We start from the raw sequence: 20570 nt of genomic DNA, 5'->3' as shown, positions 1-20570 counted from the left end.
GTGATATTGTGCACTTTAATCTTCAACGGTGTGATATTGCGCACTTTAATCTTCAGCAGTGTGATATTGCGCACTTTAATCTTCAGCAGTGCGATATTGTGCACCTTAACCTTCAGCAGTGCGATATTGTGCACCTTAACCTTCAGCAGTGCGATACTGTGCACCTTAACCTTCAGCAGTGCGATACTGTGCACCTTAACCTTCAGCAGTGCGATATTGTGCACCTTAACCTTCAGCAGTGCGATATTGTGCACTTTAACCTTCAGCAGTGCGATATTGTGCACCTTAACCTTCAGCAGTGCGATATTGTGCACCTTAACCTTCAGCAGTGCGATATTGTGCACCTTAACCTTCAGCAGTGCGATATTGTGCACCTTAACCTTCAGCAATCTGATATTGTGCACCTTAACCCTCAGCAGTGTGCATAGCAGTTTGAGTTATGTCAAAGTGAGATCATGTTTTTCGTCTTGGTAAACTTCCTTGAGGGGGGTCAAGTGGATAGTGGTCACTTGTTCCACACAGCCTATCTGGATCTGGCAAAGGCATTTGACACAATTCCCTATTCAGGTATTATAAATATACATAAAAGACCTCTCTGTGGACCTGTATGAGGTAAGATGGATATAACAAACTTCCTAAAAGATGGAATCCACACAGTAAAGATAGCAAGTACTATCTAGCATTGCAGGTCAGGGATCAGTGCTGGGATCTCGCCTATTTGGCATGTACTACTTCAGTCTCCAGACTGTAAATCCAGATCTAGGGCTATCAACATTTGCTGATGACTGTAAGCAGGGTGTTATTGCCAAATCACCCTCCCCAAGATACAGTCTCACTGCAACAGGATCTCAACCTCTCTGTCAAATGGTATACTGAAAAATAGCTAAAGATCAATTTAAAACCATGTAGTATTATTGCATTTGGAAAAAAACTCCTCTCCAACATAGTGTTTAGCTAGCACCCCACTACAGACTGAAACAGTAATCCAGGATCTTGTCATCTGGGTCAGCTCCCTGTTTTTTGGCCAGCACATATCGTAGACTGTGATGGGGTCCCTTTTATGAAAGGCATCACAACACAGGTGTCCATACTTCAAGGACACACACTATGGTTAAGCTTAAGTTGAAGAAGTTTTAAGCAAATTTAAGTGCTATCATCCAGGTTGATAGAAGTTGTTATCCCACTGTAGTCTGCTCTAATTAAACCAGTAATAAAGTACATTGCCCCATTGTTCTAGAATTTACTCATGAATGCGGAAATAGCAAAGTAAAAAGATGATTGCAGGGAATCAACATATACAGTACTTTGGTCTTGATGAAAAAGGAAACAAATCTATTGCATTGTTTTCACAAGAGCAGACAGAAACACTAGTATATGCTTGAAACTAATTTGACTTTAGCTGAGCTGAAATATTCTTGTTTAGCAGCTTGTAATGAGGGGGGATCCAAGAAACATTTGACAATAATTGCAGGGAAGCAGTGTAAATTACTTTGCTGCCGATACTTTCACAAAGCATGTCAGAAATGCAAGCAAACAACTGAAATTGATTTTATTCAAACTCATCTGAAACACTTGTTTTGTAGTTTGTGGTTATAGGGAAGCAACACACAGCATTTTGTTACTGATAAAAGAATTGCAGTGCTTTCATATGTACCATCAGAAGTCCTAGCAAATAACTGAACCTGATTTAATCTGAACTCAACAGAAACATTACTGTACAGTTGGGTTTTTTTTTTGCCCCATTGTGGAAGCATTACCTTACTTATACAAAGGGTAAGTAACAATTCATAAACTAAATATGCAGTTCTAAATTGCATCTGGTTACTGTAAGAATTGTACTTCGATGAAACAGAAAAAATAAGAAACGTAAGCCTGGGAAAAGAGATGCTTTATGCTGTCACATAATTTTCTAAACCTAAAATGTTTATCATTACTCCTTCATGTATGCTTTTGGTTGGTTAGTAATTTGCACTAGTGACAGGATAACAGAGAACTGACTCTTCAAACTGCGAACTCAGCTTAAGCTGTGCACCATCAACTATACTGACTGTTAAACCCTGGCAGTGTCAATGACGGCCTTCTTTAGGTGCCATGACAAGCAATAAAATTCTCATATTTATTGCTGTAAATTTCTATTACTGTATAAACTCCACAGCATTTCCTTCTTATAGTAAGTTAGTTACAAATGCAATAAAATGTCAGAAATGTATGTACAAAATCAACTTTCATCACTAATTCATCATATTGTACTTCCACATATGAAAGCCATAAGTCAACATAAAAATGTATGTATTACACCAATTATTGTCTTCTTAATGAAGTGCCTCACTTGGTCTTAAAAAAATAATTGCAAATTGTGTGACTTGAGGAGTTTGGTTGTATAATGCATGTTACTTTCAAGTTTAAATGTTCTGGTTGTGTTTGGGTATTTTGCTTTTGAAATATTTTCCTTTATTTGCTGCTTGGACAGCAGCAAAAGCTATTTTGAGAACTAATCCTCCATACAGTACTGTGACAGACCCTAGCATTAGTTCTGAGGACACCTTTGCTGGGAACCAGAGACAATTATGTAACACTTGACTTTAACCAAAAAGTTCTACTATCTTTTCTGCAGGTATGAGTGTGTCTTGTATTGCCATGAGTTTATTGCAACTCTAGTTTTGATATAGTACCTTTTTATATTATGCAATTGCTGTCCCAAAAGCAGACTTTGCCTCTTGATCTGCACATTTAGGATGTGATATATGTCATTTAAATTTCAGCCTTCCCAGAACAACATTTATTTGACTTATTACAGATCTTACCTCTGTTTGGAATGATGAGTCTGAAAACTCGATTCATGATAAGACGGAGCAGGCAACAGAACAGCCAAACAGTGCAGTCTCACAGAAGGAAGGGTCATCAAGTCACAAGTTTATGACCAAAACGGTAAGAATCTGCTTCAGTGACTCATGGTTGTCAACTGTTTGCTTTTCCAAAAATGACAGTATAATACAAATATAATTCACCCTATTTTCTCTTTGTTTTCCAAGGCAGAGATTCTGTATTGCTCAAGGGGTCTTCCTTACAACATATTGTCTTTGTTTTCTGGGCATTTCAGATGTGGTGTTGTAGTCTGCAGAGTCAGAGTTCATCAGCAGCCATACCATCATGACACCTTGTTGATTTTTTTTTATTGGAAATTTTAATATAAACATGAAATATCTACAAATATTGCAGTGGGAATTAGAACACAGAGAGGAGTTCACTGATCTGTAGGCGGAGTTTGCCAGGATTGAGGTGATGACCTTGGGAGTAAAAATTACCCACCGCTATTATATCTCCAAAGTATATAACGTGAGGCACATTTGTAGCACTGTAGGCTTTGAAAGAGTGATGGTGGCAGAACAGAGGAATATCCTCCAAGCAATACCGTCATTATTTCTGTTATGTCATGTCATAAATTGTCATCTTTGTGTAAGGGCAATAAAGTGCAAAAACACAGATTTGGGAATCCTTCAGAGTTAGAGAGCCACTGAAAGATAACATGGGATATGAACGTACAAGGAAACAACATTTTCAAAGAACATATTGCATAAAAGAGTACATTTGGAGGAAGGAAGGAAGGGACAGGGAAGCAAGCTTGTCTGCTTGAAGCATGACAAAGAGGGACAGATGTGAATTCTCAATTCGTGGAGCAATTGCAAAGCATAGGGAGTCAAATGTCTGCATTGACAATGGGAGCAGGACAATGCAGGAGAAATTTTGAGAAATTAATGACAAACCTTAAATCTCACACAGTATCCTCTAGGAGTGCTGCCTATCTTTCCTGTGGATGAGATTATGGTGCGTATAACATGGGATCCATCCAGTGGATAAATTGGTACAGCAGTCAGAAATTTGTTTTCAAAGATAAATACTTCTGCCTCTGCTTGATGTGGATGAGATTGAGATGTTGATATGGGGTTCAAAAGAATCAGCCCAAGAAATGCTTACACATGAGCTGCTGTTAAGTAATGCCTTGTGGCAATAAAATATTTAACTCCATTCCTCTACATACATTCAGTCCTACCTCTGTCCATGCATTTCGTAACATGACACTAAAATGCTCTTGCTGCATTAACCCCCATCTCCCTCCTTTCTCTATATTTTGCCAACTTCCACACCCTTACCCCATCCCATGCCATCTCCCCAATCCACACTCCACCACTTTTCCTAGACTCCCCATTCCCACTTCCCCGGACACGCTGATCCCACTTCCTTCTATTGCACTACATTTGCTTTTATACCTGTCCTCCTCCATTTACCTTAGCATCCTGTCAATATACCCCAAATTAACATATAACTGTGTAAATAGAATTGTATAGTACTTGATATTAGAAAGATTCCTACTTTACAATACACTTCTAATATGTTGTTACAATATTTTTACATGCTGAATGTTGCATAAGATAGACTCCTACTGTGTTAGACAGACTTGTACAAAGTTGTAATGTGTGTGCTTAAACTTGTAATTGTCCTCTTTGTACCGTAATTACTTCCTACTTTCTAGCCTTACTTCCTAGTTGTTTTCTCAGGTGGAGGCTGACAGTGATCCACCTGGATCAGTGCACTACCCAGGTCAACAAATGGTAAATAATAAATAAAAATAAAATCAGTGCAGTGCTCAGACATTTGGCTTCACATATAACTGAAGGGCCCCTTTATTTATGAATTGATATATTTATTTATTTGCTTGGTAGGTTGCTTGCTTACCTTGAAAACTTTGACCAGGCACAACCCCTTTTTAGCAGAGCTCTGGAGAAAAACGCTATAGAATCCAAAACAATGAAAATACATTAGCAGTACAGACCACTTTTTTAATCTAACATACAGAGTAATCACAAACCCAGTGATTCAGAAAAAAATCCAGTTCTTGTGCTAAGACCTGTGGCAAAAAGAGTTTGTTTACATTATGTGGGAATTGAAGATTAAGATGCATTAGAAAAGACCTCATTATCAACTAATTTGAATACTTCTGAATCGCCCTTAACTACTACAGGTACAAATCAGCACTCTCCTGTGGTTATCAATACTGGCGGTGCATGCATCTCATTGGTACAGGCAACCCCATTCATTCTCTCACACACATTCAAACACACACACGCACTAACCTACCTTTTACCTGCCTCCAAGATGACAGACTTTTTGTAATGTTTCTTAATTTTTTTTGCTCTAGACCACATAAATCATGGATCATTACAGTCTCTCAATAATGCCAGACATTAGAGTTTCCTTCTTCTTAGTGTTCATAAAGTGTAGCGTGATGCTAGTCCTTTTGCTCTAGTAACTATTTAACTATTCTCCATGGTGTTGTCTAGTATTCCTCACAGTTTTGTCCTGAAGCGTCCCTCTACACAGACATACACCCATTCCTGTCAATTGTCTGTCCCTTATTTTACAGGTTGCTCCTGCTGTTGCCTCTTGTAAATACTTTGTTCCTTGTAACTTGGTAACTGCTGCAGTCATTGAATAATGCCAGTGATTAGAGTTTGAAATAAATTCCTATTACGTTAACTGATCAGTTAGCATAGTGTATTAATGCTGTTGCTTCCTGTATGCAGGGTTTGTAATCTTCCTCCCACCACCACCACACATTTTTCACTTTTTTTTTTTTTCACATGGTCTATATATTTTACAATATTCCTGGTGTCTAGTGGTGGTGCAGAGGGCTAAAACCCTCCTGTGTGAGATGCAAAAGTACAGGGTTTGAATCTTTTAATGCCTTTAGGGCACACTGTATATAATATCCCTTGTGTGTAGTGTCCCCCATGTCTTTCATGTTGCAGTACCTTATTTTTTATTGTTACTTACTTAAGTGTCTTTAAAGCACATTGTAAAGAAGCAAAGATGCAGGATTTTCTCATTAATCTAGGTGAGTATGTCAGCCCCACCACCACTGATTGTACACATACATAAACACACATCTATGAAAGATACAATGTCTTTCCCTTTAATTTTCACTGTTTGTTGGAAAAAAGGGATGCATTGTAATCAGCCTTCCAAAGGGGCCTTATCAGCTATAAAGTTATACAGTCTGTAGACACACGCCATAGCTTATATGAAAATGTTGTTTTGTGATTTATTTTTGTCACTGCTTGTTAGGAAAAGATTTATTTTGATTTATATTTTTTACTTGTGATTCTTGCTGTTATAATGAGTTTGCGACTACAAGCAATAGTGATTTCCAGCATTTTAGTGTGACTGGTACAGTAGGTCATAATGACTGCTTTATTAACAGCTTTTCTTTGTACTAGGTTAGTTAAGTGCACTTCATTTAATATTTTTGGCAAATTGTTTGTGTGATTTTCTTACACAGTTGACCTTGGATAAACAATTTGTTTGTAATTCTTTGAATGCTGTTGTCAGTGATATGGATGGTTTGTTTTTCTTTTAACATTTTGTTTATAGCTAAGAATAGATTCTTTAAGGGAGTATGCCATTAAAGATTAGCTTAAGTATCTTGCTCCATGTACTAAATGATATGCATATATAAAGGTGGCATAGATAACACTAGAACTTTGTTCCTTCTGTCAAAAGATGAATGATTTGCTTACTGTTATTTATAGTAAATCTAGACTTACTGAAGATTATTGCTCTTGTGCAATTAGTACGGCTCAGAAAACTGTTACTTATACTAATAACTTGGATGATGAGCTAAATAATATTAGGCAAAGTGCAAACAGAACGCATTTAGGAAAGGAAGTGCCATCTGCCAGTAAGGATCACTTAGACCCTAATAAACATGATCCTACCAATGACAACTTTGGAATACAGGATGCAGGTACTCTGCAATCTGAGGATTCGGAGCATGTAGAAGAAAATTTGAACAAAAACAAAAGAAGGTCAGAACAAATAAGTTGAAGGAAACATAAAATGTCTATAATGAAAAGAGTATAATACACTTAAAAGGACACTGCTTTATTACATTTATGTAACACACAGATTACAGGGAATGATAACATTGTTCGACCACAAAACAGTCTATAAAATGTCATCATTTTCCAGCAGAGAAGGCATAACCAAGAAGCAAGGAGCAGGCTAAAAGGAAGAAATCTAAACTGAACTTGAAAGGATTAATGTAACTTAGAAAAAAGAAGACAAAAACTGAAGTTTACAACGTGGCTCAGGTTGAGGAGGTGCAAAGACAGCCAGATGAGAACTGCATGTGTATAAATGAAATAAGTGGAGAAAATAATGAGACTGACAAGACTAACGGTGACGAAGATCATTATTTTGTAACAATTGAAGGAGCTGACATTACTAAAGTAGGCATGAGACATTCTTCACTTCTGCACAGAAATTAGATACGCTAGTAATTGGAGATTGGAGTCCACCTAACCTGGACCAAAACACTAAAGGCAGAGGTGTGTCCATATTTATTAAGGATATCCACACCTCCAGGATAGTTGCTCAGCATAATGCATCCGAGATTATACAAGTGCAACTAACTCTGGGCAAGACCGCAATCCAAATTGTAGCTCGCTACAGATCCCCCACCATGCCTCAGGATTCCCACTCCTCATTTCTTGATACACTGGAAAATATTAGGGTACAACCTAACACCTAATAATGGCTGATTTCAACTACCCCACCATTAACTGGGAAAAGTACTCATGTACCAACTCTTTTGCTCAACATTTTCTGGAATTCATAAATTCCAACACATTGGATCAACTTAGCCACACCTCCACCAGGGGCAGCAATATCCTAGACATGGTCATTACCAACATGGGCAACCAGTGTTCCATACCGGAGGTCAATTCCTCATTGGACAGATCCAGCCACAAGATAATCACCCTAGACATCCACATCCTGCCTCCACCCCCCCCCATTAGGGAAACCGCCGTGAAAAATTTCTCCAAAGCTTCACGCTTCTTAAGACAGAAGTGGCAAACTTCACAACACCCATGCAGATGGACAATAGAGGTATGACTGCTGAATCCTACAGAAATGCACTTTATAAGCACTTACACGAGTGCATGGATAATGCAATCCCTAGCAGAGCCAAAATGCTATCCTCCAAAAAAAGGAAGCCAATCTGGTGGCCCCCTGCTATAAAGAAACTCTACAACAAAAGAAAGAAACTGTTGCAAAAAAGAGGAAAAACTCATGATTGGAGGTCAGCCTCAGTAAAAAGCTGAGGTCCCTCATAAAATCCTCCAAAGCTAGTTACGAACACAAAATCACCACTGATTCTAAAGACAACCACAAAGCATTCTATAGCTATGTCAAGAATCTCAATGGCAACACTCAGATCTGCTCTGAGTTACAGCACAATGACACTAAATATACAGAACCAACTGATATTGCCAAAATCCTGGCAGATGGGTTCAGTGCTAACTGTACCCCCCTCTCACCCCCTAAAGGGCCCATCTCTATACTGGAAGAATGCAAAGTTCCAGTAATCATGGCTGCACAGGTAAAAACCACACTCTCCAAAGCCAAGAACACAGCATCCATGGGTCCTGACAACATCCCAGGCTGCATTCCACATGAACTACAGATCGAACTGGCACCCCACTTAAGTGCCATTTTCCGTCATAGCTTCACCTCAGGCTTTGTGCCCATTGAATGGTGCACCGCGACGGTTATCCCAGTCCACAAAGGGGGAGCCACCACAGACCTCGGGAACTACTGCCCCATTAGCCTGACAAGCCTGGTCTGCAAGGCTATGGAATGTATCCTCATAGAACTTGTAAACAATGTCATTGGTAATCTCAGACTCTGGACCCCACCCAGTTCAGCTTTGTAAAAGGCAGATCATGTCTCGTAAACCTGATAGACTTCTCTGAAGTAGTCACCAAAGCTGTAGATGAGGGTAACTTGGTTCACACAGCCTATCTAGATCTTGCCAAGGCTTTTGACACAATTCCCAACTCTGGAATTATAGATAAACTCACTAAACTAGGTATAAATCCCTATGTCACAAGAATGGTTGCCAGCTGGCTCATTGACGGAACCCACACTGTGAAAGTAGACTCTAAATCTGACTTCAGACCAGTGACAAGTGGAGTACCACAGGGTTCAGTCCTGGGTCCTCTCCTGTTTGGCATCTTCTTCTCAGAAGTACAGGTTAACACAGAATGTTTTTGGCTAATGAAGTTCACAGATGACTGTAAACTAGGAGCCATAATCAAAACTCCTAATGGATGTGTACATCCTACAAAAGGGCCTCACTGAGACAGATGCCTGGTGTCAAAGCCATGGCCTCAAGCTCAATGCCAAAAAGTGCATTGTCATCCCTTTTGGTAAAAACTCTGTACCCATGAACTACAACATAGGTGGTAGTCTACTTAACACCGAAAGTGTGATAAAGAGACCTTGGGACACAGGTGGACAGTAGTCTCTCCTTAGATAATCACATCACCACAGTAGTCAGGAAATCCTTCTACGTGGCACACCTCATCACAAAAGGTTTCTCATCCAGGAAAAAAGAGGTCATTGTTCCCCTCTACTCGTCACTCATTAAACCCATTATAGAGTACAGTGCCCATTTGATATGTACCTCACAAGACATCTACAACTAGAAAGGCCATAGAAATACCTCACAAAGAGGATTACCGGTCTCAAACAGATGCTCTATGCAGACAGTCTCAAAAAACTCCAGCTTTACTCCGTCGCATATCACCTACTCAGAGACGATCACTGCCTAACATACAAAGTTATGTCAAACCCAGAGCAGTTGGACATGCTCCATTTAAAGAAATCTCAATCCCTCTGAGCTACATGCTCTAAGGACCTAAACCTTGTTACTACAATAAACAGAACATGCTGGAGGGATAGATTCCTGTCCCAGAGACTTCCCATACTCTGGAACAAACTACCTGTCTATATCAAACAAAGCTCCTCATTAGCACTCTTCAAGAAAAATCTTGATGATTGGATGGGGAATAGGAAATTCACCCCGGGGATCACTCCTGTGGCTCTGCTTGACAGGGGCACAGGAAAATAATTTTCTTGGGTGGCGAACGTCAGGGTACACTTTTGGCTAGGCTTATATAGGCCCCAGGGCCAATAGCCTAGTACCTACCTACCTATGAGATGTATTCATTAGAGGAACTAATACTTAAAATTTGCAGAGAGAATAATGTGCACTGAATAACATTATGCATGCCAGCAACAAAACTGCATGTTGTGAGTAGGACCTTAGAACACCAGAATGTAAAGAAGTATGAAGCTGTTTTTATTCATGTTGGTTCAAACGACATCACTTTCAAGGACTCGTTGACTGTTAGGGAATTTACAGCTCTCTTAGATAACATAGCTTGTACAAATGTTAAAGCATATTTTTCATAAATTACATGTAGAAAGAAGAGTAGTCCATTTGTGAAGAAAAGGTACAAGACTTTTTGCAGCAGATATACTGCAATATTTGACTAACCCAAGACTGGATTGCTTCCAGGTAAGAAATATAATAATTCATAGGGTGCAAAATTTGAATTATTTGTGCATGTTCCCTACAACCCATCAAAACGGTAATATTCCAAAGGGGAAAAAAGCCAGTACAGCTGATCAAAAATCAGCTGGATCGCATGTACCAGCTTTTTGAGTACAAGATTGCTGTACAGTGGAGATCAGGGAATTCACATTTTCTCCGCTCTAGTGCAGTCTTGCAGCTGATATATAAAATTAGCAGGGGATGTTGGGGGGGGTGGGTGCCAGCCCTCTCATGGAGTGTTCCGGGGGGCTTGCTTCCTGCAAAAAAAAAAAAAAAAAAAAAAAGATTTTGAATCTTTGTGATTTGAAGTGGAGTGCATTGAAATATTTATAATTCAAACTGTTTTACTTGTAAGATAGGCATTTGAAGTTTTGATTCCTCAAACATCTGTCATAGACTCATCTGTACTGATTTTAATACCATGAGCATTAGCAATAAAGTTCTTTTACTGGAAAATTTGCTGCATTCATATAAGATTGTTGTTATTGTGAAACATGGTTAAATAACAATGACTTGAAGTTAGTTCTGTCAGGGTATAAATGTTATTATAACAGACATTCTTACAAAAAAATTAAGTGGTGCTATGGTAGGAAATAAAAGTTTTTATGAGAACTGTGATCATTACATATTTGACCCCAATGGCACAGCAAATAGTGTTGTTGCCTCACAGCAAGAGGTTCCAAGTTTGACTATCTGCTGAGGGGTGCCTTCTTTGTGCGGTCTGTGGAGTCTGCATGTCCTGGATTTCTTCCAGGTTCTCCAGTTTCCTCCCATTTTCCAAAGGCTGGCAGTAGGTGGATTGGGCATTCTCTAAGTTGGCTATAGGAGTGTGTGTGTGTGTGTGTGTGTGTGTGTGTGTGTGTGTGTGTGTGTGTGTGTGTGTGTGTGTGTAGTGTGGAAAAACTACCGTGGCAATGCTAGCCACCAAGAGGTGTAAACCTTGGCACTAGATTGTTACTGTTGAAATAACACCCCGACCCCATGGATTAAAATGGGAAAAAGGTGTTGTAGATGGATGGGCTATATATTGACTAACTGTGACAGTAACTACAACCCTGGAAATGATTGCAAGTGTTTCCATGTATAGACCACCAAACTCAAGTGCTGATGACCTAGAGGAATTTACATTTCTTGCATGAAACATAGGATGAAAAAAATAATACTAACTGGGGACTTAAATTTATCAGAAATATATCAGAATTATATTGATTCTACAACATTAGTATGAACATTTACACCATATATTCATGAAGAACAGTTGCTGCAGATAGTAAGAAAATCTATTTGGGAATAGAACATGCTGAAAGTACAGTTGTACAAGTTAACTTGCCACAACAGTAGATGTTCAAATGATTACTGCCACAGTAGCCTAAGCTATATGGTGTATATCCTGCCAGTAATATAACAGCAAGCCAACTTCCAAACTTTGAGTAAATTCCACATGCCCAAGTCATTAGCTCAAGCTAAGCAGACTAGAAAGACAGGTTTGCGCTCCAAGACCTTCAGAGCTTTTATGCCAATAGACAGAGGGAGGTTGAGCTCTGAAGGAACAATGCTAGGATCAGCAAAAAAATATTCACATCATAACATAAATAAAACACCAAAAAAAAAAAAAAAACAAGGGGAATGGAGGGAAGGGAGTGGCTACTGCAGCAGTAATCATTTGAACATCTATCGTTATGGTGAATTTCCTTAGACAACTGTACTGTGCTCATCATATTGATCACCGCTGCAGTAGTCCTGGCTATGTGGCAGATTGCACTAGCTTTACTATATTTGTGAGATGGAAGGGGAAGGATCAAAAAGCCCCTGGAAAATGCTCCTAGCAAAATATGAGCTAGACCTAAAGAAGGAATCATGCTTGCAATGGCTTCTAAACATATGTATGGAGGACCAAGTTGTGCTCCTAGAATACCTCTAGAATACTTCTGTTTTTTAAAAAGCATGGATGCAGTCAAGGGCAGGTAGAGTGGACCTTAACCCTGCCTGTAATAGTTTTCTTGTGGTGTAACAAAAGGTAATAGCCTGAGACAACCATTTGCAAATAGTCTGCTTTGAAACAAGTTGTTCCCTGTTTTTACCTTCACACGAAATGAACAATTGATCTGAAGATCTGAAAGATTTAGTGCTGTCAAGACAGTATCTGAGTCATCATGTGGGCATTCAACATTTGGAGTATCATTTTTTGTCCGTCATTTTTAGGTTGAGAAAAGAAAACTGCGAGATGGATAGTTTGGCGTAAACTAAAGTCTGACACCACTTTAAGCATAACAGGATTGCTTCTCAACGAAATCATGTCAATCTGGGAAATGCAATAAAGTTAACTCACCGTAAGAGTTTGCAATTCAGATACTCATCTTACAGCAGTCAGAGCAATCAGTAAAACAGTTTTCTATGTTAAGCCAGACCGCCTGATTCAAATGGAGCAAGTGTTAGCTTCTCTAACATAAGATCCCAAGGAGGGGCTACCAGTTTTCCTCAGAGGCCTCTTATGGAAACCCCTTTCAAAAATATTTTGACATGAGAATGCATTCAAAGAGAAGAATCCATGGGCACACATGCATAAATGACAAGTAAATGAACCTAGATGAAGAAGTAACAATAGCCACAGGATAACAAAACAGAGAAATGCTAGCTCTGAATGGGTGCTGGCTATGTTGTTGATGCACACTAAAAAGCTTTCCTATTTTCTAATATATGATTTTTAGTTCCTGCTGTAACAACCTCGGTAAACAGGTGCCTAAAGGGAATTAAGACGCTAATATCCAGACAGTCAGTTGGAATTGATTAGGGGACGGAGGGCGTATCAAACAGTTCCTTAGTCCTATGTGAATAGATCTGTTCTGTGAGGAAGCTTGCATTAATTGCCTCTGGCCATTTCCAGAGGAAGGGAGAACTGTTGTTGCCTAGGCCAGAAGGGAGTCACCACAATGATTTCAGAGTATCTCTTCCAAATCTTCAGAAGTATCCTTTATATCAGTGGAAAGAGTGGAAAAGCATACAGGAACATTCCTGTCCAAGGAAAGAAAAAGGCATCTGTCTTTCATGGCCTGTTAAATTGAGTTCTGAAGCAGAATCTTGCCAGCTTATTTTTCAGAGAGGAGGCACATATGTCTGTTTGAGGAACTCCTCACAGATGGGTCATATCTTGGAAGACCACTGATCTAGTTTCCATTTGACAGGGTCTGCACTTATCATGCTCAGCCGGTCTTTCACACAGTTTTGCTCTGACAGAATGCAGACTTCCTGTAGAGTGAATCTATATCCCAAGATCTACAAAGGGGGTGTGACCTGGTTCCCTCTTGCTCCTTGATGTACCACATGACTGTGTGATTGTTTGTAACAACTTGAATATATCCTAGGTACCAAAGATGATTCAGAGAGTTGAGTGTCTTGATCGGTGCAAGCATCTCTTTTATATTTATGTGCTTGCATCTGTCCTTGTTGTCCCCAAACCTTGCACTTTTATCCTTCCTGAAACTGCTCCCTGAACAAAGCCTGAGGTGTCCATGGTGACCAAATGCTTTGGAACAGGAAGGAAAGGTGAGACCTGAGTTAGGGAAATTTGCTGTCTCCAGCAAATGATCTCCCCTTTTGACAACCCCAGCACTGGGATTTGAAGATAAAAAGGGTGTTTGCACTGGGACCAAAACGACTTCAGTTTTCATTGTATCTTTCTCATGTGAGGTCTTGCCAGAGATATCATGAGAATCCTAGATGCTACGAAACTCAAAATCCTGAGGTATTCCATTGTAGTGACCAAAGAATGAATGAAAGAACTTAGAAATTGATGTAGATTTATTTTTTTTCCTGTGGAAGAAAAACTGTTTGAACTGAGGTATCTAGATTACACCACCAGGAACACAATCCTGTTAGAGGGAGTCAAAAAATAATTTTGAATGTACTCTTGGAATGCCAGTTTGAATAAGAGATCCCTCGCCCAACTGAGTGATTCCTGACATTTTGAAAAAGACTCTGCAAAGATAAGTTGTCTAAATATAGAAAATGTGGATACCTTGTAGCCTGCAATGAGCTAGAACTGGAGCTAGACACTTTGTAAACAGTTTTGGTGCAGTGGATACACCAAGGGGTAAGGCAGAGATCTTGTAATGTGATCAAGAGACACAAAACCTTAAACACCTGAAGTCTGGATGAATAGGGATGTGATAATAAACATCTTTTTAAATCTAGTGTTACCAGGAAACTTGAATAAGGAAGTAGTAGTGACAGGTTGTGAAGTGGTGTCATTTTGAACTTGGGCACTGTCACAAACAGGTTTTGGAAAGAAATCATCCATAACTGGTCTCCAAGAACTTTTTTTTTCTTTGGCACTAAAAACATCATTAAAAACCTTTTCCTAACCTGGGAAGTAGGAACTAGTCCTGTCACTCCCAAGGACAGCATGTGTAAAAATACAAGGGGAAATAAGACTCTGGTTTGTTGGATGAGGAATTACCAGCTGAAAAGGAGGGATTTCAACCACTTATAACCTTGATGAACTTTTCTTCAGAGCTCATTCTCTAAAACTATCTGTTGTCAAACAGAGAAGTGGAGAGTCAGACTTACTGGAAGGGAAAAGGGGTGGGCAGGGTCAGAGAGGGGGGCAAGGTCCCTTAAAAAGTCATACTGACTTGGTGGACTGTCCTTGGTTTTGGAGGGTAGTCCTGAATTATTTTTGGTGACCCCTCCCCATCCATTTCTTAAAAATCTGTTTACCAGCATTTTTTGAGACTACTTATTTTGTTATTTGCTAAAACTGGATGAGGGTTAAACAATCCATTAGAAAATTTGTAAAAGTAGAGCCGAAAATTTTTATAAATTCCCTGCATCAACTTACCGCTTTCCTTGCACTTTTTGATAACCCCTGCAACAGGGGAGCTCAAAACTAAGTCTCTATACAAATGAAAATTCAAAATCTCATTTTTCACATCTTCTGGTAGGTTTTGAGAATGCAGATAGGCATCGTCCTCAAAATAATACCATAGGCCATAGCCCAGGAGAAAGTATCCACTGGGTCATTCATGCACCGTTAACAATGAGTAGTGACTTGAGCAATGAAAAAAACTAAATTATTTAAAATAGATTTTTCCTCACAAGAAGAAACTGCAAACTAAATGTTCCACAAACATCCACAGTTTGTCGGAATAAACTTAAACACATGAGCCTGACAATTCAAAATTCTGAAAATTAAAGTTGCAGAAGGATGCACTTTTTTCCTCCATACTTATTAATCGCTTCCCATCATTTTTAGAAAGAGTAGGATATGAGTTGACGCCTAACTAAAGCTATAGCTGTTGGATCAGGTTTGGGAAAAGTGTATAAAAACTTAAAAAATGTAGGAAGCTTATACATTTTATCCACCTTTTTAGGGGAAGCAGGCTGATTAAAAGGAAATTGCAGGCAGTGATGCACGCATCTTCCAAGGCTTATAGAACTGGGGGAATGAGTGAAGGTTCTGGAAATTCCTTCTGTAACAGCATGTTGTATTTTCTGAGGGACTGAAAAACTTTTGTCTTCTCCCACAGAAAACACTGGTACATTCTGGAAATAGTCTGCAAAAGAGAAACCCCACAAGGAGAATCTGAAACTGAGCTCTCCTCTGATTCTGTATCTGAAAACTGTGGAGAAAGACTTGTATCTGTCCCTTCATCTTCTTGTTCAGATTCAGAATCTTGAATCTCTTCTGGAAAAAAAAGTATTCTTTTTTTTGTACCAGATACCACTTTATAAGAAGGTTCAATAGCCTGAATTAAACCCTGAGCCAGACCCAGTAACCTTCTCTTGTCTAAGGAAATTTGGGAAGTAGATGTATGTTTAGTTTTCTGCTTATTTTTGGCAAGAAGATGGGGCCAACAGTCTTATTGGGTGCATCAGTTTCCCCAGGGATGGAAACAGCATTCTGACTAAAGAGGGAAGAATTCCATGTTCCTCTCAAAAGACCTAAAAGAGCATCTCTCCCTTGCCTACTGTGGGGACCCCCAACAGCTGCAAAGGACATGGCTAAACCTCAGTACATAGTGGCTCTAGGTGCTACTCCAGATGGATCCAGGGAAATAGATGAGTGGTCTGAGGAACAAGCTATAGCCACAGAAAAGTCACTTTCCTGTGACTGAGGCAAATTGCTAGCATGCCTTGATGACAAACGCTGTTGCTTAACTTTTTCTTGTGGCTGGAAGAACAACTGACTGTGGGATATGTGGGTCATTCCATGAGCACGCTAAAAAACAATTCCCATTTCCCAGGGGAAAACAAGCGTCAAAAGCCGGTAAAAAAACAAAATCTTTAAAAGTCACTTTTTTTCACATGAAAATCCAGTAAAGGGCATTTTAAGACATATTGCCAGCCCCACAAAGTAAAATAACCAGTTTTGCAAGAGAAAAAAAGGTTTTCAGTTACTTTTTAAACTTTTAAACTGACAAGAAAAAAAAATAGCACTGACAGTCCATTAAAGCATACACTCCTAGCTAAAAAAAGATGACTTTCCTAAATGGGACAGTACAATAAAACAACAATTTTATAACATGTAAGGTTTTCCCTAAAAAGGAACTTATCTGCCCAGCAAAAGAATAGCACAAGCTGACCATTGATCCTTGAAAGCTGATAGAAAAGCATACACTTCTACTGCAGGAAAGTTCTGAAGGGCTTGGCATCCAAAACTGTAGTTTTAGTCAGCTCAGCTCAAGCTGACTAATGGTTTGGGTGCATGAAAGGTACTCTGAAGCATTGGAAGCTGGCCAGCTGTTATATCCTTGGTAGAATATAACTTATAGAGCTAAAGGTATTGCAGCAGTGATAAATATGATGAACATTGTTTATGCTCCTAAGGAGATCACTGTTACTTTATATCCAAGCGTTACCACATCTGATGTGCAGTGATTATGGGAGATATAAATGTTAAAATACTGCTATATAATTCAGCCAAACTGATATCTAAACCAGTGTACAGTAAATTAATAACAGACTGTATGGAAGCATTGCAGTCATCATGTAAAACTAACTTGAGTGATGGATTCAGTGGAAGGAGTGAAGAAGGAATGTGGCAGTTTTGAAAGAGAAATTGAATAAAACATGAACATCAGGCTCTAGTCACATGGCGTCAGGAGGTTATTTTCCCACAAAAATAATCTACCTAACTAAGATGGGAGAGAAAAAGTATAAGAAATGGAAATGAGCTTAAGCTACAGCTTTAAAAACTGAAATAAACTGGATAGACAGTATGAGTTAAGATCAGGAAATTTTTGAATGAAATTTGTATAAAGATATTGAGCATTATAGTAGACCATTTTATAGATATACAAGATGTGGTTTGGAGTATAGACATACAAATCAATAAACTGCGTGTAGATTTCTAAAATTTGTTCCCAAATACAACTGATTTTAGATATACGTACAAAATGTTATGCAAACCAGTTTGGCTAAACAAAGAGGAGGAAATGGTACTGGTGACATCCATATAGATACTGAAACTGTCAGATTGTATTAAAAAAACTGCACACTCTGGATCCAAACAAAGTACAGGGAGGAGACAGAATTAATAATCACCTGAGAACACCAGCATAAACTTACAGTACTGTTTATATTCGTTATTCACCAAGTTATTTGTGTATGGGGAGATTTCCTCAGCATTGGAGACGTGTACTTGTCACACCCACCTTTAAAGAAAAGGAGAAATGGTCAATCACAGAGTCTTATAGATCCGAAGGTTTACATTCTTGTGCTGGAATAATAATGGAAATCTTACTTTGGATAAGGCTGGGATTTGGAAACCATACTTTATTATGCATATGTTGAGAATTGATCTATAGCTACCTGTAATATGATGATTTATAATGATGGCTACAAATGAAAAATTGTTCTTTGATATAAGCTTTGTTTAGGCCATTGATGGGGCCATCTACAAAATACTGATCAATTTAGAACTAGGTATTCATGTACTCTTGGTAAGATGGATAGCTGCATGGCATACAAATAGGACACGGCTAGTATCTTACCTCAAATTCTAGGTTACAATCAGGGTGTCCCACAGGGCTGTGCCCTACATGCATATTTGTTTAGGTTATAGCTTAAAAGTCTATCTTTTTAATCTGAAGTGTCCTAAAAGTCTGTATACAGACTACTTAAAATAAGTAAACCTGGTTACATCTGTTGCAGATGGGGCAAATCTGCAAAAGAACTTGACTAAAGTGGCAGTTTGGCCATACTAATATGCTAAGTACATCAGAAACTAAGCATACGAGATTTGCGAGGCATAGATTGATGGGTGGATATATTAAAATGGCATACACTGATTGAACCCATGTATTAATTTAAAGACATGTATATATGGGTAGATAATCCAAAGCTGCAGAGACAAAAAGCTAACTTGTAAGATAGAAGCTAGGTTAGCTGCCAGAAGGAGAAGCTGCAAGGTTCTTTTAAAAACTTTTATTATCCACAAATGAGCACTGCCCATGCTGTGGAGTAGACTTCCCATACATGTCAAGCAGAGCACCTTACTGGCCCTCTTCAAGAGAAATCTTGATGAGTGGATGGGAAATAGAAAATTCATCCCAGGGATCACTCCAGTGGCTCTACTCAACAGAAGCACTGGGAACTAAGGTTAGTTGGCACAATGCCAGGGTAATCCTATGGAACTAAAATTCCACAGGATAAACTCAGCGACAGCCAGGAATAATGTTTGAAGGTCTATTCTATATTCGTGGTTATTACAGGGTAATCCTTTGGGCTAGGCTTGTAAAAGCTCTAAGGCCATTAGCCTAGTACACACCTATGAACCTATGAACTTCTTCAGATTAAGGCTGCCACCTTTTCAAATGCCCAAGTGGGATGCTTTTTGTAGAAATGTCAGATTTTGCAGGACAAAACATACCCACGAACAGTGCAAAAGATATAATTTCACTTTTTTGGCAAATTAAAACCTTATTTTTGTAGCATTTGAGTTGCTTAAGCTGTTTTATATAACATTTAGTGTTTCAGATACAAAATAATTGTTTTAGCCAACTATTTTAGAAAACTTAGGAATTTTTTTTTGTCTAAAAATCTCACGACTTTTGCCATTTTTATATTTTTTCTCAGGACACAACTGCCCAGATAGGCACTTTCCTGCACAAAAAGGGACAGGTGGTAACCCTACCTCAGATAAGTTTAAAAAAAAAAAAAACAAAAGGCAGGTTTTTAATTAAGGCCCAAAATTATCATCTGATCTAAGGATGATGTTATGAAACCCTCCATTTACATGTCTTAAAGTGTCAAAGTGCTGTAAAAAGTGCTATTTAAAGTGCATAAACAGAGTAATCTAAAGGTGTGAGATTATTCTTTCGCTAAAAACTTTAAAATGCACTGAATAAATAAACATATTAAAAATATATATTAAACATATATATTAAAATAACACAAGCGAAAGAGTAAAAATAAAATTGTTAAAAATACAAATTCTCCTTCAGCATATTGACATGTAAACATACCCAAATGGAAATAAGGAAGGGGGAGTTTCCATATTTATCAAGGATATCCACACCTCCAGGTTAGTGGCATTGCACGAAGTATCGGAGACCATCCATGTGCAACTAACAGTGGGCAAGACTGCTTTTCAGTTTATAGCATCCTACAGACCACCCTCTCAAAATCAGGAATCCCACTCTGCTTTCCTGAAAACATTGGAGAACATGAAGATCTCTCCGAACACCATTATATTGGGCGACTTCAACTACCCAAACATTGACTGGGAGCACTACTCAAGCCCCAGCACCTTAGCCCAAAGATTCCTGGAAATTCTAAACTCAAATGCTATGGAACAACTAGTCACCACTCCCACAAGAGGGGACAACATACTAGACCTGATCATTACCAACATGGGGACTCTATGCTCCACACCAGAAGTATATCCCTCATTGGTAAGATCAGACCATAAATTAATTTCACTGGATGTCCACATCCCGACCCCACCCCCAGCCCAGAAAACCAGAGTGAAAAACTTCTCAAATCGAACTTCTCACTTCTCAAAACCAAAGTGGAATCCTTCAAGGCCCCAGGGCCAGTGGAAACTACAGCCCAAACTGCAGAATCCTATATAAATGCATTCTACGGACATCTCCAGGAATGCATGGATCAT

At 38.9% G+C, this 20570-nt stretch overlaps 1 protein-coding gene across 1 annotated transcript in view; it reads left to right on the top strand.

Moving 5' to 3' along the window:
• The window catches only part of LOC122805310 (rac GTPase-activating protein 1-like), a 748681-nt gene that overhangs the window by 423466 nt on the left and 304645 nt on the right, over positions 1-20570 (top strand). The window contains exon 8 of the mRNA XM_044075398.1: positions 2798-2928. Within this exon, the coding sequence (XP_043931333.1) occupies positions 2798-2928 (131 nt within the window). The remainder of the gene's footprint in view (positions 1-2797; positions 2929-20570) is intronic.

Source organism: Protopterus annectens, chromosome 6.part1 (assembly GCF_019279795.1).
Source record: "Protopterus annectens isolate FY-2018-M chromosome 6.part1, PAN1.0, whole genome shotgun sequence".
NCBI lineage: Eukaryota > Metazoa > Chordata > Ceratodontiformes > Protopteridae > Protopterus > Protopterus annectens.
This window is presented reverse-complemented; position numbering and strand designations above follow the sequence as displayed.